Source organism: Camelina sativa, chromosome 9 (genome assembly GCF_000633955.1).
Source record: "Camelina sativa cultivar DH55 chromosome 9, Cs, whole genome shotgun sequence".
Lineage (NCBI taxonomy): Eukaryota > Viridiplantae > Streptophyta > Magnoliopsida > Brassicales > Brassicaceae > Camelina > Camelina sativa.
This window is the reverse complement of record NC_025693.1, coordinates 23,285,341-23,303,500: the sequence shown is the minus strand read 5'-3', so window position 1 is coordinate 23,303,500 and position 18,160 is coordinate 23,285,341. Positions and strand designations below refer to the sequence as shown.

Below are 18,160 nucleotides of genomic sequence, written 5' to 3'. Positions count from 1 at the left end.
TACATAAGCAGTTAATTAGAAAATCTATAATACAATAAATGTATTGGAAACAATATCAGTCAATGATAAGATTGGATCCTCAAAAGCAAGAAACAACAACTTCATAATTCATAAAAAATAAACGCCACAATTATACACATCTGAATGAAATGGTATAAATATATAATGTATAAATAAAAGTGACGGGAAAGCCCGTATATGCCTAATTAAAACGAAATAATACAAAAAAAAAACGAAAAAGATAAAAAAAAAACAAGAAAGTGCCAACTACACCACAACCCACGCGTTGCGTGGGGAAGCACCTAGTTATTTCTAAAAGTATAGTCATCTATTACAAACCAAGTACATCAAAATTATACTTCTTTGGTTTATCTTTATTCTTCTTCCTCTTGCTTCCTTCTTCTTTCTCTCTCATCAAAATACATAAACATCTCTCCTTTTTTTTTCTTAATCGAAAGCTTCAAAAAAAATTCACCACCACCAACACAAATCCACTCCGCCGAGTTCATCACCATCATCTCCGTAACAATTACCGCCTTCTCCATCATCTTTTATCCACCGAATTCATCACCATCACCTCCGACCACCATCTCCTATATTATCACCATCATCTTGTTTTCTCTTTTCCCAACTGCTCTACTTTTCTCATTCTCTTTATCTCCTCCAACATCAAGGCAAACATTTTTAGAGGAACTATGTGTTTTAATATTTTTACATGTATCAGCGTTTATCTATCATGTTTTTTTTAGAAAACTATTGTAATTCATAGTGCTTTTTTATATAAATGACATAATATATTCCAAAAAATGATAATATCGCATGCTTTTTCTATTTACTCCAACTAAAAATGCTATTTTGTAATATCACATGCTATTTATACGATAATTACATGCAATTTAAACATAATTCATTCTATTTTTTAAAATAACCCTATCACCACCTCTATAATTACTTTCACTCACCACCATAGACACCTCCGTAATAATTACAACCACCATCTCTTCCAACTGTAACCTCAACTTTAATTTGAGTACTCACTATGACTTAGGCTTTGAATGGCGTGGCTGATAAAAGACAGGGGACCCGCACCTACAGTTCCTCTGTCTTAAAAACACCATTCAACATTTTTCTTCTTTCTATAAAGTTACGCAGTTCTTCTGTGGACAGTTTATTTTTTTTTGTCTTTTAGTCATAAAAGCAGGAGAAACACCAGTTAATTCACCCACAGGTTTTTTGAAGCTGTCCATCGGCAGTTCAAAAATTTTGCCCACAGTTTTAAACATTTATCCTCTATATATAACACACCATTTCTTCCCTAGTTTGAAAAAAAAAAAAAAAAAAACACACCATTTCTTCCCTTTTACAACCAACACAAAACAAATATTTCAAATTCCTCTCAACTCTATTTCCATTATTCATCTTCTCTCCATCAAAGGTATTTCTTATTTTATAAATAAACATTTTTTTTTAATTTATTTATTTATTGTAACATCTATTTTTTTTGTGCAGAGTTTAAAGGACAATCAAAGCTTCTATTCTATCACATTTTGTTTTCACATTTTCTTGTTGAAAGGTGTGTATTTTTATTTCATAAATAAATATATTTATGTTATATAATATGTTAGTAGTTCTATTTATGTTATATATTAGTTACTTAATTTGTAGATTATTTATAAGTCTCACTTAGTTTTGTAAAATATTGTTCTTAAAAAAATTTGGAATCATTTATTTTAATCATAAGTAAAATTTACTATAAGATTTATTGTTAGATATAATATTTTATCTATAAGTTAAGATAAATAAGTTAAGATTACTTTATCATATTTATTCATAATTGTTGGGTATATTTTCTCCTAATATTAATATATAATATGAATATATATTGTATAGGATTACATGTTTAGAAAATTTTATATAAATAAATCTTTATTTACTCAGATTTAAAGACTGATAATTATTTTTATTATAGATTAAAAAATGTGCTATGAACTCAATAATTACTATCAGATAATCATTTAGAATATTATAAATGAATATATATGCATATGTCTCACATAATTTTGTAGATTATTTATAAATCTCACTTAAATTGTAGATTATTTATAAGTCTCACTTAGTTTTGTAAAATACTGTTCTAAAAAAAATTTGGAATCATTTATTTCGATCATAAGTAAAATTTACTATAAGATTTATTGTTAGATATAATAGTTTATCTAACTTAAGATAAATAAGTCATTATCAACTTTCTGGTGAGAAAATATTAGTTAGTATATATATATATATATATATATATATATAAGTCTCTTATACTGAATATATATGCATATGTCTCACATAATTTTGTAGATTCTTTATAAATCTCACTTAATTTGTAGATTATTTATAAGTCTCACTTAGTTTTGTAAAATATTGTTCTAAAAAAAATTTAATCATTTATTTTAATCATAAGTAAAATTTACTATAAGATTTATTGTTAGATATAATAGTTTATCTAAGTTAAGATAAATAAGTTAAGATTACTTTATCATATTTATTCATCATTGTTGGGTATATTTTCTCCTAATATTAATATATAATATGAATATATATTGTATAGGATTACATGTTTAGAAAAATTTATATACATAAATCTTTATTTAATCAGATTTAATGATAGATAATTATTTTTATTATAGATTAACAAATGTGCTATGAACTCAATAATTACTATTAGATAATGATTTAGAATATTGTAAATCTATTTTCTCAGAAACTTTTAAAGCTTATGATTTTTTTAAGTACATATATATATATATATAAGTCTCTTATATTGAATATATATGCATATGTCTCACATGATTTTGTAGATTATTTATAAATCTCACTTAATTTGTAGATTATTTATAAGTCTCACTTAGTTTTGTAAAATATTGTTCTAAAAAAAATTTGGAATCATTTATTTCAATCATAAGTAAAATTTACTATAAGATTTATTGTTAGATATAATAGTTTATGTAAGTTAAGATAAATAAGTTATTATCAACTTTTTGGTGAGAAAATATTAGTTAGTATTTTAAAATTTTCTGAAATATATAATAACTAAAAATCAATTTAAAATTGTATTTGTAGGTATGGCTAACCGCAGACAAAACAGAAATTCGTCCGTGCAAGAAGATACAAATTTTCCTACAGAAACATCAGCACGGGTATAATATTTCACATTTGTCTAAGTTTTAGTTAGAATTTAATTGCAATAAATTTAAAAAATATTTAAAACTTGTAGATCGAAGAAACTTTCAAATGGACATATAATCGAGAAAGAATATTTATTGATTTGTACGATCAAGCAATTGCCATGAATGGTTACCGCTTCAAAGATCCTACACCCCTTGGAAGAGAGTTCTTGGTTGAAAAATTCAACAAGGAGTTCAATATAAATATAAACTATTGGTTTTTCAAAGAAAAACTTAATCAACTAAAAAGAAAATACAAGAAGTACAAGCAACTTATGCAAGGTTCTACGGGAATTACGGTTGATCCTGTTACATCCATTATATCTGCATCTGATTCATGGTGGAAAGATCATGAAGTAAGTATTTAAAATATCTTTCACAATCAATATAAATTTATTAACTTTAGTATACATTAAATTTGTATACTAAAAAATTGTAATATTATTAACAGGTACGTAAGATCGTAAAATCATTTAAAAGAAAGCCGCCTGACTTTTGGGATGTGATGCAACGTTGTTTCATCTTACATGATGTACAATCACAGTCTCAGTACTCTGTGCACCAAAGAAGAGAGGAGTTAATGAATGAGGGTATAGATAATGATGAAAGTCAAGTTCCTGAGACACAAGAAAATGAAGAGGTGTATCGCGTTAATATCAACGATGAAACAGGTCCCTCTAATGAATTCACCCAGGATCATTTACAACATAATTCTCCACATGCTCCTCCAATTCATACTCCGGCTTCAAGAGTTCAACAACAAGGTGGACTAAGACGGGGAAGTAGTTCACAAAGAGGGGCAGGAAGCTCACGAATCTCTATTGGAAGTGGTTCACGCATCAGGAGGGCAAACATCACGATCACGTAGAAGAGGAGGATTATTCAACATTTGGGGAAATAAAGAAGGACCAAATTTAAATGAAAATCAGCAAAGTGATTCAGGATCTGATGATTAGTTATAACATTTGTACTTTGTTGTTAAAAGTTATGTTATGTTTTTATTATTATTGAATAATGTAATTTTCATCAATTTAATTTAGTTTAATGTTGTCTTTATAAAATTTCAGGCATTTCGTATATGTCAGTTGCGATCACAAGGTGCCCACAATCTAAACTACGATGAGAGAGTTGAGTTGTGGAATCTGGAAAATGAACAATTTGAAGAGTTAATAATTCAACCGTCACTGAGATACTATAATCGATATTTTGTAAGAGGTCCAGTGCAAACAGATAACGGTTTAGGATGGAGAAATATATGGTGTCGAGTCCAAGAAGATAATGCTGCATGTCTTCAATTACTAAGAATGTCACTTGATGTTTTTAGAGCATTTTGTGACAAGTTACAAAGGAGTTATGGGTTACAACCTACAATGAATGTAAGCATCGAAGAGGGAGTAGCCATGTTTTTACGAATATGTGGCCACAATGAAGTTCAAAGAGATGTTGGATTGAGATTTGGACGAACGCAAGAGACAGTGCAAAGAAAGTTTTTTGAAGTCCTTAGAGCAACTGAGTTACTTGCTTGTGATTATATCAAGACTCCAACGAGACAAGAACTACGTCGAATACCTGAACGACTGCAAATGGATCGAAGATATTGGCCATATTTTAGTGGATTTGTTGGAGCCATGGATGGAGTTCATGTATGTGTAAAAGTTAAACCTGAACTCCAAGGAATGTATTGGAATCGCCATGATAGAACCTCGTTTAATATAATGGGGGTATGTGATTTGAATATGCTGTTCACATATGTTTGGAATGGAGCACCGGGGTCATGTCACGATACAGCAGTTCTCACGATGGCACAAGATAGTGATGCTGAAATTTCCTTTGCCTCCTGCAGACAAATATTATGTAGTTGATTCTGGCTATCCAAATAAACAAGGTTTTTTGGCTCCTTATAGATCTTCACGGAATGGGGTTGTTAGGTATCATATGTCACAGTTCAACAATGGTCCTCCTCCTAGAAACAAACAAGAACTATTTAATCGTTGTCATGCATCACTACGTTCTGTCATTGAGAGGACATTTGGAGTTTGGAAGAAGAAATGGAGGATCCTTTGTGAGTTTCCAAGATATAACACTCATGTTCAAAAAAGAGTGGTGATGGCTACAATGGGACTACATAACTTTATCATAATTTCAAATTATTTTGATGAAGATTTTGCTGAAGTAATGGAGCATACTGATATTAGCGACACAAATTCAGAGAATGATGAAGGTGGCATGGAGACTACGGCTATAACTAATGGAGATCAAATGGCAAACATTAGAGAAAATATTGCAGATATGCTATGGGAAAATCAAAATAATATCCATTAAACTATTCTAATTTTTATTTTTATTGCATTTGGATAATTTGTGTTTAATGTTTTCAAACTTTGAAATTGTTTAGAAAATATTCTATATTAAAAAAATATATGTTTATTTTACAAGAATTTTATCATTTGTTTAAATAAATTTGCTGAATTGGATGTGTTTTTAAATAAATTACAGTTTAATATTTGATTTACACCGTTTGATCTGCTTTTACCATTCAAGCATATAATTTAGACTGCTCAATCAGCACAATCTGCACTTTTCCAGCATGATCTACACTTGTTCTACATGATTTGCATGATCTGCACGATCTGCAATGCTTGAACTGCTTTTACCATTCGAAGCCTTATTGTAGCATTATCTCTCTGCATTTCTTCAGTCACAAAATATATCTCATACTGAACTTTCAGATTTTGTAAAACTTGTAAATTAGAAGGTTAATTTGGTAACTACTCTACCCCTACCCCACCATAACAAAAAGTCATTTACTAAAAAAAACTGACACATAGTTATTTTCTTAATTTTTTTGGATCCGTGGTCATCTACCAAAGTTGCTCTTATGTAAACCGAACCATCTAATTGAACTAAACCGAAAAATGAAGCCGAACAACTGTATCGTCTTCTAGCTTAGCTCCTCCCTACACCGAAATTTGCAGTGTCGTCTTCGTCCTCCCCTTATCTTCTCTCGCATTTTGTCTCCGATGGAATTGATACAGAATCATGTTCAAGGGATCACTTCCGCTTATGCCATTGAAACTAAAAAACTCTGCTTTTCTCGGCAACATATATCTTCCACGGTTTGTCCTCGGCGTGTAGCCTCTATTTCAACAACGCCCACAACGTGTTCGACAAAAAGCCCCAACGAACCTACTGGGAAATTAAACTCTGGTCTGATCTCAACAAGACACCGAGTAGATCCTAAGAAAGAGTTATCCCGGATTCTGAGAGCAGACGCTGCTGTCAAAGGCGTCGAGAGGAAAGCAAATTCCGAAAAGTACATAACTTTATGGCCAAAAGCTGTTCTTGAAGCACTTGATGAAGCTATCAAAGAGAATCGATGGCAGTCTGCGTTAAAGGTACAGTACCCTTTTGAATTCTTTTCTAAGTTCTTTACTCTAATCGAAACTCATTTGCCCAAATTTCTCTGCTTTATAGATTTTCAATCTTCTTAGGAAGCAGCATTGGTATGAACCAAGATGCAAAACATACACAAAGCTTTTCAAAGTGCTTGGGAATTGCAAACAGCCTGATCAAGCTAGCTTGCTTTTTGAAGTAATGTTATCTGAAGGATTGAAACCAACCATTGATGTGTATACATCTCTTATAGCTGTTTATGGCAAAAGCGGGCTTCTTGACAAGGCGTTCGCCACGCTTGAGTATATGAAATCGGTTAGTGACTGTAAGCCAGATGTGTTTACCTTCACTGTTCTCATCAGTTGTTGCTGCAAACTTGGTCGGTTTGATCTGGTTAAAAGTATTGTTCTTGAGATGTCGTATCTTGGAGTTGGATGCAGCACGGTTACTTACAATACTATTATTGATGGGTATGGAAAGGCTGGTTTGTTTGAGGAAATGGAAAATGTTCTGGCTGATATGATCGAGGATGGAGATTCTCTTCCGGATGTTTTCACGCTTAACTCGATCATTGGGTCATATGGAAATGGTGGTAACATTAGAAAGATGGAGAGCTGGTATAATCGGTTCCAGCTCATGGGAGTGCAGCCAGACATCACTACGTTTAATATACTGATTTTGTCGTTTGGAAAAGCTGGAATGTATAAGAAGATGTGCTCGGTTATGGATTTCATGGAGAAAAGGTTTTTCTCCTTGACGACTGTCACTTACAATATAGTGATTGAGACGTTTGGGAAAGCTGGAAGAATTGAGAAAATGGATGATGTATTCAGGAAAATGAAGTATCAAGGAGTGAAACCAAACTCAATCACTTATTGTTCGCTTGTTAACGCGTATAGTAGAGCTGGTCTTGTCTTTAAGATAGATTCGATTTTGAGGCAAATTGTGAATTCTGATGTGATACTGGATACTCCGTTCTTCAATTGCATAATCAATGCATATGGTGAGGCTGGTGATTTGGCTACGATGAAAGAATTGTACATACAAATGGAAGAGAGAAAATGTAAGCCTGATAAAGTCACTTTTGCTACTATGATCAAAACCTACACTGCTCATGGGATATTTGATGCAGTCCGGGAACTCGAGAAACAAATGATATCCACTTGTGAGAACTCAGGTATCCTCTTAGACAAATTATAACTGGGATAAGAGATATATGCTTAGTATTGCAGCTCTAATTGGTGGTTGTGTTATGTTTCTTAACTATGTTTCTTTTATTGGGTTTTAAGATATAAGCAAAAAGAGGCTTATGGGGTGAGGCTTTGGTCTGTGAATTGAGCAATCTAATGCAGAAGAATTTTGGAAAGTTGTGAAATGTTCACACTAAGTGGATCACTTAAGGTAACTGTTCTTTTTTACTCTTCTTAACTTTAAGATAAATTGGAGACTCATGCCTGTAAGTAAGTTATGGAACCGTCTGTTCAGGTGTTTGGGGGCGTTGGTTAGCATAATTCCAAGAGCCGCATGGTCATTACTAATGATTCGGGTCAGTGTAAGTATTAAAAACCATCATTTATAGCTCTGTTCATAAAATGAACAAAACAAAGAAATCAACGGATACATCTACTATCATGTGATGTGAAATTAAAGTTAACGAAGATTGTAATATACTAATTCTCAAAAATATTCAGCAGACCTTATTTGACCCGCCAACTCTTTTAATTAATTATCATCTTTTTGACCCATTTCATGATGCTTGCCATATTCTAATTCTTTATTCCTAGGTTTCAATACAGATGATGACACGAATATATTAACAGATACGATCAGACTAATTGTTATACTGTATATGTGGTCGGTCTACTCTTTTGATCGACTAGAATCAAAACTCAATTTGAAGTTTTCTTGGTAAGGTAAAATATAATTTTCTTACGCATCTTTAGACGGGTAAAAACTTGTTATGATCTAAACTCTATCGTTGCTGTATATATAACATTTGTAAAGAGTGGCTTGCTTTTTAAGTCTTTAGAAAGATCTATTTGTTTGCTAATATTAAGATCTTTTACAATGTGTTCTCATGATGCTCTTCACTTCGTCGTAATACCCTTTATGGCCCAAGGTCATATGATCCCATTGGTCGATATCTCTAGGCTCTTGTCCCAGCGTCAAGGCGTGACCGTCTCTATCATCACAACTACTCAAAATGTAGCCAAGATCAAGACTTCACTCTCATCTTCCTCTTCCTTCCCGACCATCAACATCGTTGAAGTTAAGTTTCCGTCTCAACAAACGGGTTTGCCAGAAGGGTGCGAGAGTGTAGATATGTTGGCTTCACTGGTCGATATGGTGAAGTTCTTTGACGCTGCCAACTCGCTTGAGGAGCAAGTAGAGAAAGCGATGGAGGAGATGGTTCAGCCGCGGCCCAGCTGCATCATTGGAGACATGAGCCTTCCTTTCACTTCAAGACTTGCCAAGAAATTCAAGATCCCCAAACTTCTCTTCCATGGATTTTCTTGTTTCAGCCTCATGTGCATACAAGTGGTTCGAGAAAGCGGGATCTTAAAAGATATAGAATCTAACGATGAGTATTTCGATTTACCTGGCTTGCCTGATAGAGTTGAGTTCACTAAACCGCAAGTCTCTGTGCTACAGCTTATTGAAGGAAATATGAAAGAGAGTACGGCCAAGATTATCGAAGCTGATAATGACTCTTATGGTGTTATTGTGAATAGTTTTGAAGAGTTAGAGGTTGAATATGCAAGAGAATATCGAAAAGCAAGGGCTGGAAAAGTTTGGTGCGTTGGACCTGTTTCTTTGTGCAATAAGTTAGGGTCAGAAAAGGCTGAAAGAGGAGACAAGGCTTCCATTGGTCAAGACCAATGTCTTCAATTTCTTGACTCTAAAGAAGCTGGTTCGGTGCTCTACGTTTGCCTTGGCAGTCTATGTAATCTTCCCTTGGCTCAACTGAAAGACCTAGGACTAGGCCTTGAGGAATCTAAGAAACCTTTCATATGGGTTATAAGAGAATGGGGAAAATATGGGGATTTAGCAAAGTGGATGCAGCAAAGCGGATTCGAAGAGCGGATCAAAGGTAGAGGACTTGTGATCAAAGGTTGGGCGCCCCAAGTTTTCATCCTCTCACACGCATCCATCGGAGGGTTTTTGACTCACTGTGGATGGAACTCGACTCTAGAAGGAATTACTGCAGGAGTACCATTATTGACATGGCCTTTGTCTGCTGAACAATTCTTGAATGAGAAGTTGATCGTGCAGATATTAAAATCAGGGTTAAAGATAGGAGTAGAAAAAATGATGAAATTNGCCAACTCGCTTGAGGAGCAAGTAGAGAAAGCGATGGAGGAGATGGTTCAGCCGCGGCCCAGCTGCATCATTGGAGACATGAGCCTTCCTTTCACTTCAAGACTTGCCAAGAAATTCAAGATCCCCAAACTTCTCTTCCATGGATTTTCTTGTTTCAGCCTCAAGTGTATACAAGTGGTTCGAGAAAGCGGGATCTTAAAAGTTATAGAATCTGATGACGAGTATTTTGATTTACCTGACTTGCCTGATAGAGTTGAGTTCACTAAACCTCAGGTCTCTGTTCTACAGCCTGTTGAAGGAAATATGAAAGAGTGTACAGCCAAGATTATTGAAGCTGATGATGACTCTTATGGTGTTATTGTGAATAGTTTTGAAGAGCTAGAGGTTGATTATGCACGAGAATATCGGAAAGCAAGGGCTGGAAAAGTTTGGTGCGTTGGACCTGTTTCTTTGTGCAATAAGTTGGGGTTAGAAAAAGCTAAAAGAGGAGACAAGGCTTCTATTGGTCAGGACCAATGTCTTCAAATTCTTGACTCTCAAGAAGCTGGTTCGGTGCTCTACGTTTGCCTTGGCAGTCTATGTAATCTTCCCTTGGCTCAACTCAAAGAGCTAGGATTAGGCCTTGAGGAATCTAGTAAACCTTTTATATGGGTTATAAGAGAATGGGGAAAATTTGGGGATTTAGCAAAGTGGATGCAGCAAAGCGGATTCGAAGAACGGATCAAAGATAGAGGACTCGTGATCAAAGGTTGGGCGCCGCAAGTTTTCATCCTCTCACACGCATCCATCGGAGGGTTTTTGACTCACTGTGGATGGAACTCGACTCTAGAAGGAATTACTGCAGGAGTACCATTATTGACATGGCCTTTGTCTGCTGAACAATTCTTGAATGAGAAGTTGATCGTGCAGATATTAAAATCAGGGTTAAAGATAGGAGTAGAAAAAATGATGAAATTTGGAAAAGAAGAGGAGATAGGAGTGATGGTGAGTAGAGAAAGTGTGAGAAAAGCAGTGGACGAGCTAATGGGTGATAGTGAAGAAGCAGAAGAGAGAAGAAGAAAAGTCAAAGAACTCAGTGACTTGGCAAATAAGGCTTTGGGCGAAGGAGGATCTTCAGATGCTAATATCACATTGCTCATTCATGACATAATGGAGCAATCACAACAGCATCAAATTTGAATATGGGATGGTTCTCAAGGATTGTTGTTGGGATTTGATATTTGACATGATCAGTAGGATTGTTGTTGATTGATTGAGAAAAGAAAATAAAAAGTTGGCTGTAAAATATTTTTATTTTGTAATAATTGACAATGATGGTTTTTAACAAATACTATCATCTAGACAAAATTTGTTTCATACTCATTATTTTTTTAAATATAGGTTTCTCTTATTAAACTAAAACCCATTATATGGTCTAGAAGAAAAGAAAACACCAGGCCTGGATATAGAGAAAATATATTCTCTAGATTTATTATAAAAATTTGTCACCTTTTAATAATATGAATGTGAATGGTTGTAGCGGTTAGGACGGACAAATTCGTCTGTGGATTAAACTGCTTCTTATTTAACATTCATTAAACATAGTCCGTAGTGATGCGGTCCAAAGGAAACAGAAATAAAACCGCAACAAACTAACTACAGACCGTTTTGCATACAAATAGAGTTGGATTTGTTGTCCGTCTTATTTTTAGGGCGGACTAATCCATTGTCCGTCCTGACCACCATCACCATTCATCTTTAAGTTACATGGTTATAAAGACATGTCATATCATATCAGATGAAGAAAATAAGATACTATTATACAGGGATTTGGAAATCCAAAGCTTTGGTTGTCCAAGGATTTAAAACTAATATTCCAAAGAAGACAAGGAAGGATCATCAATTTATCATCAAAGAATGACTTTTATAATCGATTTTTCGTCTTTTAATATTACTCTATTCAGTTTTCTGCAAAAAGATTAAATATGATACTAGTCCTTTAGGGTAAGATCACAGAAATGTTTTTGAAACTTCTGGACTTATGTGAATCTTCTTATAGAAGTTGTTGTGATTTGATTTTTGACATGTGGACGTGGCTTTGGATGATTAATAGCATGAGACTAAAAATTCTTGCTTTTTTACTTTTGTTGATTAAAACCGTAAAGTTTACAAATTGATTACGTAGTCAAATTGTAAACAGTAAATAAATCGTCACCTAATTAAAAACTGTTCGAAATACAATACTACAACATAGACATCATAGGTTTGCGTTTATCATACAGAAGATAATTGTAAAGTGCAACCTCTATGTATAATTGATCATACAAGAATACAACATATATATGCGTGTGTAGATATTTTTACAACATATATATGCGTGTGTGTACATATTTATATTTGCTTATATGTTCTCATCAAAGGTATGCGTCAATGCTATCAAATATTCCAAAAGTTGAACTGGTCTTCGTTAGTTAAACGCACAAATTGAACGTTTCAAAGAGTCCTTTATCATGCAAACAAAGAAAATAATGTCCTTTTCAGACGGAACTCATTAAAAATATAAAGGAAACTTCGAACAAATATGCCGTGATGGTGTTTATTTATTTAAAACGAGCTATTAATGACTTAATTATTAAACCACATTTCCCATTTGAAGACGGTTCCATTTTACATCTTTTAATTTGTCTAATCTCTAAAACTCAAAGTGAACTCTTGTACAGATATATGTTGGAATTCAATCGATTATTAATTTAAAATTGATTTCATTACCGATAACAAATCAATCTCTTGAACACCAGCTAGACCGGAAAGAAAATTTAAATGAAACTCCTATATATGTAATATTAACGATGTGATCAATCATGTGATAACCAAACTAATGCTCTCTATCTTTAGGCGAGGACAAACCCATCATCAATGGAAGTACGGGCTTACGCCCAAGCTTGACCTAATTGCACTTCTTAAACCGAAATCATAATAAACAAATACTAGCAATCATTATAAAAAAAAATAAAAAAAAAAGTAAACCAAAGATTACAATAGTCTTTTCTTAGATATCACTGAATATTTTAATTTGTATCACTACTACAAAAAAATACAACATACGCTTATTTTAACTTTTACTTATCACTGGATTCAACAATTTTTGTTAGGATTTAAAGTTCCTCATATTTTCCTTGAAGTCTTTTCTTATGTAACTCAGTTTAATTGTCATGGTATAATGACGCAACTCACCACCGTCAGCGACTAAGACGTTAAACAATGAGGGGTACATGATTGGTTCTCTAAAACAATAGTTTTTTTTTTGTGACTTGTTCAAAGTCAATATACAGCTTTTGATGACTTTCCCAATTCATCAAGGTCTCTCACCAGATGATTCACACATGTATATATTCATAGCCGGTAATTTTGGGTATCTTCTATATGTGTAAGCATTTGCTAAACCCAAAAAATGGAATCAAAACTAGTTTCAAAAGCCAAAAGACTTCACTTTGTTTTGGTCCCTCTCATGGCTCAAGGGCATCTGATCCCCATGGTCGACATCTCAAAGATTCTTGCAAGACAAGGCAATATCGTTACCATAGTTACAACCCCTCAAAATGCTTCTAGGTTTGCGAAGACAGTTGACCGAGCAAGATCCGAGGCTGATCTAGAAATCAACGTCATTGCATTTCCAATTCCTTGCAAAGAATTTGGTCTCCCCAAAGATTGTGAGACTCTCGACACTCTGCCATCCAAAGACCTCCTACGGAGATTCTATGACGCTGTGGATAAACTTCAGGATCCCTTGGAACGGTTTCTTGAGCGACAAGATATCCCTCCAAGTTGCATTATCTCCGATAAATGTCTTTCTTGGACTTCAAAAACAGCTAAGAGGTTCAAAATCCCGAGGATTGTGTTCCATGGAATGTGCTGCTTCTCTCTTTTGAGTTCGCACAACCTCCATCTTCACAGCCCGCACCTGTCAGTTTATTCGGCCTCGGAGCCCTTCTCTATACCAGCAATGCCACATAAAGTTGAAATAACTAGAGCTCAGTTACCGGGTGCCTTTCAGAAGTTAGAAAATATGGATGATGTTCGCGACAAGATGCGTGAATCTGAATCAGAATCCTTTGGAGTTATTGTTAATAGCTTCCAAGAATTGGAGCCTGGCTATGCAGAGGCTTACGCTAAGGCCATCAATAAGAAGGTATGGTTCATTGGACCCGTTTCTTTATGCAACGAACATATGGCAGACCTATTCGACAGAGGAAACAACGGTAACATCGCGATAAGCGAGACCGAGGTCTTGCAGTTTCTAGATTCGATGAGACCGAGGTCAGTCTTATATGTTTGTCTAGGTAGCCTATGTCGACTAATACCTAATCAACTGATAGAAATAGGTTTAGGGTTAGAAGAATCGGGAAAACCCTTTATTTGGGTAATCAAGACCGAGGAAAGACACATGAATGAGCTAGATGAATGGCTAAAACGCGAAAACTTTGAAGAGAGAGTTAGAGGAAGAGGGGTAGTGATAAAAGGTTGGAGTCCTCAGGCTATGATACTCTCACATGGCTCAACCGGAGGGTTTTTGTCTCACTGCGGTTGGAACTCTACAATAGAAGCGATATGTTTTGGTGTACCAATGATCACATGGCCGTTGTTCGCTGAACAATTCCTCAATGAGAAACTAGTCGTGGAGGTTTTGAAAATCGGGGTTAGGGTTGGGGTGGAGAGTCCGGTAAGATGGGGAGACGAGGAGAGAGTTGGAGTGTTGGTCAAGAAACAGTGTGTTGTGAAAGCTATAAAGCTTGTGATGGAAGAAGATTGCCAACGTGTAGATGAAGATAGTGAATTTGTGAGACGAAGGAGACGTATTCAAGAACTTGCAGTAATGGCGAAAAAGGCTGTGAATGAAAAGGGATCTTCGAGTATTAACGTTTCAATTTTAATGCAAGATGTTTTAGAGCAATTGAGTCTCGAGTAGTTAAATAAATATAGTGTCTAAGCTGATATAAATTTATAAGAATATAATACCTAAGGAAAAAAAAAATTCCAAAGAAAACAAATTCAAATAGAGGCATTTAATTTATAACAACATATAAATTATAAAGTCACATATCTCGCAATCATCAAAGGTTTTTTTTTTTCCTTTTCTCCAAAGATGAAATTTATGAATAATCCCTTTAAGGATGCAGTTGAAAAGTGAAATTTAGAAATAGTCTTTTGCATTATTACAACTTGATGAAAAATTATTTATTAGAGATTCTCAACAAAGAGGCCTCCTTGATTCATGATTTCAAAGCTTTTAGAAATACGGAAAGATCAATGCTTTTAGGATATTACTTCTGAAACTCCAAGATGGTGTAGAAGTAATCAATGTAGAAAGGTCGAAAAGTAGTGAATCCTGCAGAGAGACCAAGCTCTTTAAACTCTTCTTCGGTTCTATGCTTACCTTTGGTTCTATAGATGGTCATGACAAAGATGTCGCCTTCTAACAAGGCACGAGTCCGGTGGCTATCATCGGTTTCCTTAGGCAAGACAGGCTCACACGCGATTAGCTTTCCTCCAACAGGTAATGCATTGTAGCAATTCTTCATTATCTGCTTGCATTCTTCATCCGTCCATGTCGTTAACACCCACTGTGCACTCAGCAGGACAACAACATTATGACCATGAATGTTTACAAGTTTTTTAAGGTGTTTTTGAATTCTAGTTTTTAGTTTTTAGATTTTGGTTTATGGTTTTCAAATTTTGTGTTAAAAATTATTAAAAAAATTAGAAAAATAGAAAAAAGAATTCAAGTCACGATTATAAATGAAAAACTAGTAAAATATAGATTTTGGTTTTTCTTTTAAAATCTACAAAAACCCACAAAATCTGGATTCCCTAATTTTTGGGAAAACTAATTTTTGCATAATCTTGATTGGCTTTAAAGTAGATTTTTGAAAAATCTAAAACCAAAAACAGCTTGAAAATTCACAGCCATTCATTTTGGGACCAGCGAAAGCAAGAAATGTGTATTTGTTTGTATTGTTCTTTCACCAAACATATCAGATCCTACCCACGCATGATTCTAGCTAGCTCACACGTTTTTGGTTTGATAAATGTATTACTAGTATTTAAACGATCTTAAATAAAATAAAGGTGACCAGTCGCATGATCTAACGATAAACTAAGCCTATATACTACCAAAGATATATATTATTATACGGTTATACCTAACTAAACTATGATCTTTTGTGTGATCAGCGTTATATACCTATACTGATCAATATATATAATAAACCTTAAAAATATACAGAGGAAAAATAGTATTCGTCCTATACTCCTATTATTATATATGTACAAAAATGTTAGTAGGTGTATTCTCTCGTGACAACAATGTAACAACGAACCTTCATGAAGATTGCTTCACCGGTAGGAATTGATTGGAACATATCCCCACCCACGTGAATCACTCCTAACACCACACGGTAATATCATCGATTAGTACTAGTATTACATAAAGTAACTTGTTTTTGTTTTCAAGAAATAAATAACGTAAATATAATACTTCTAATTAATACAAACACACTAAATCTCACCAGGAATAGTGGGGGCTTTGGCAACAACCTCATGCAAATCAAAATTAATCCCTTCACGGACGTTAGGAAACTGTTCAAGGATCATGCGGAGACAATCCCCTGCGCTACCTCCTACGTCAACCAAACGCTCAACGGATTTAAACCCATCGTAGCCGTCCAATATAGCTTTCATGAACGGCACAGATACCCCGGACATTGCCTTCAGCATCAGACCGTTCATCTCCTCGTTTTTCCCATACTGCACGTATGCTCCCTCGCCGTTGGCTTTCACGTACGGTTCTGTCTCCGGCTCTACCACTGCCGTGTGAACTAGTGGCCATGCTCGCATCAAGGCATCCTTTAAAATGTTACTTTCACTATTAGTTACTTATTAAAATATTATCCGAAATATAGACTACTCTCGAGAAGTGTGAAAAAAGTACTGTATAATATTTTGCCATATAACATTTATAAATTCGTAGTATAAACTCGAAACCTTATCCTCATCTACAAAACTAAACCATCAAGAACTGGTTCGATTAAAGTTTTGTCATAATTCGAATATATAGGAAACCTGGTGGTGCTGTAGGACGTAGGCTGCGTAAGAGAGGCCACCAGAGTCAGTGACGAGAGTTTTGCCAACGTCCGTAAGAGAGTATTTTCTCTCGGTGGATCCGACAAGGTGTTCAGAGAAGACACCGTAGCTGGTGAGCATTCGAAGTATACGTTGGAGATTCTCGGGATCGCCGCCGCCAGATGGGAGAAGGAGGCGAGGGAGGATCTCGGCGGCGGAGAGAGGAGAATTGGTCCCGTCGTTCCAAATAGCGTCGGCGATGCCTAACTTCACAGCGGCGTTGAGGGACATGGGAACGCTAATCATGTTAGCCAGCTCCAAAATAGCGAGACGAGCTCTGTTTCTACTCTCTGAGCTCTCCTTCTCCATTTTTTTTTTTTTTTGCTTGTTTGTTATCTTCTCCTCTCGTATGTGAGAGTGAAAGAATAGTGAGTAGAATTATATAATACGTAAGGTTCACATGGTTTCAAGGTTAACCTTATACAGTATGGTCCATATGGGATGGAATGGAAACTACAGTAAAGATTTAGTTATACTCTCAGCTTAAAGATTTTTTAAAACCTTGCTTTTGAAATTATAGAAAAAAGCTTAAAATATTATACTCTTGGTGTTAATATGCCGACCAAAAAAAAATTGTTAATATATACTCCCTCCGTTTCAAAATATAGGATGTTTTAGTGAAAACACGTATATTAAGAAATAGTTATTTTTGAAAAGTTTAACCAATCACAAACAAATCTGCATAATATAAAATATAAATTTAATCTAAAAGTTGTATAAAAAGTTGAAAACATCCTATATTATGAAACAAAAATATTTCTCTAAACATCCTATATTATGAAACGGAGGGAGTATAATCTTAGATATTTGTCTTTTTATGGATATTTTTTTACGCTTTTTATTTTTTATACAATTGGTACTTTTTCAATTAACTCAAATATTTCAATAAAACGTATTAGATCTATGATACACACTATTAAATTACAGAAAAAGTTTTATACACTAGTTAACCTGGTTTTGAGTTCAAGTTTAAAAGTATTGTATTATACAAACATTAAGAATTGTTATCTATAGTAATAATGGAATAAATGTTTTGGTTACTGCAACGAGAGGAAATGGTCTGGATGGTTATAGCA

At 34.5% G+C, this 18,160-nt stretch overlaps 3 protein-coding genes and 2 pseudogenes across 6 annotated transcripts; 4 read left to right on the top strand and 1 right to left on the bottom strand.

Moving 5' to 3' along the window:
- On the top strand, window positions 421-5,534 carry LOC104711875 (annotated as a pseudogene).
- Window positions 6,084-8,513, top strand: LOC104711873 (pentatricopeptide repeat-containing protein At3g53170). The gene is made up of 4 exons (XM_010428646.2): window positions 6,084-6,607; window positions 6,687-7,782; window positions 7,895-8,006; window positions 8,091-8,513. The coding sequence occupies exons 1-3, from the start codon at window positions 6,233-6,235 to the stop codon at window positions 7,921-7,923; spliced, it is 1,500 nt and encodes a 499-aa protein (XP_010426948.1). The 5' UTR covers window positions 6,084-6,232; the 3' UTR covers window positions 7,924-8,006; window positions 8,091-8,513.
- LOC104711874 (UDP-glycosyltransferase 73C7) lies at window positions 8,526-11,288 on the top strand. 4 transcript variants are annotated; one of them, XM_019229307.1, is made up of 2 exons: window positions 8,526-8,974; window positions 9,932-11,288. In XM_019229307.1, exons 1-2 carry the CDS (start codon window positions 8,673-8,675, stop codon window positions 11,103-11,105), a joined length of 1,476 nt encoding a protein of 491 aa, XP_019084852.1. In that variant the 5' UTR covers window positions 8,526-8,672; the 3' UTR covers window positions 11,106-11,288. The 4 variants fall into 4 exon arrangements, with proteins under 4 accessions (XP_019084852.1, XP_019084853.1, XP_019084854.1 ...); XM_019229308.1 differs by having other exon boundaries at window positions 8,526-9,014; window positions 9,972-11,288; XM_019229309.1 differs by having other exon boundaries at window positions 8,528-9,242; window positions 10,200-11,288.
- Window positions 13,329-14,954, top strand: LOC104711872 (annotated as a pseudogene).
- On the bottom strand, window positions 15,006-17,576 carry LOC104711871 (caffeic acid 3-O-methyltransferase). The gene is made up of 4 exons (XM_010428644.2): window positions 17,025-17,576; window positions 16,472-16,808; window positions 16,283-16,347; window positions 15,006-15,526 (listed from the first exon to the last, which is right to left on the bottom strand). The coding sequence occupies exons 1-4, from the start codon at window positions 17,391-17,393 to the stop codon at window positions 15,227-15,229; spliced, it is 1,071 nt and encodes a 356-aa protein (XP_010426946.1). The 5' UTR covers window positions 17,394-17,576; the 3' UTR covers window positions 15,006-15,226.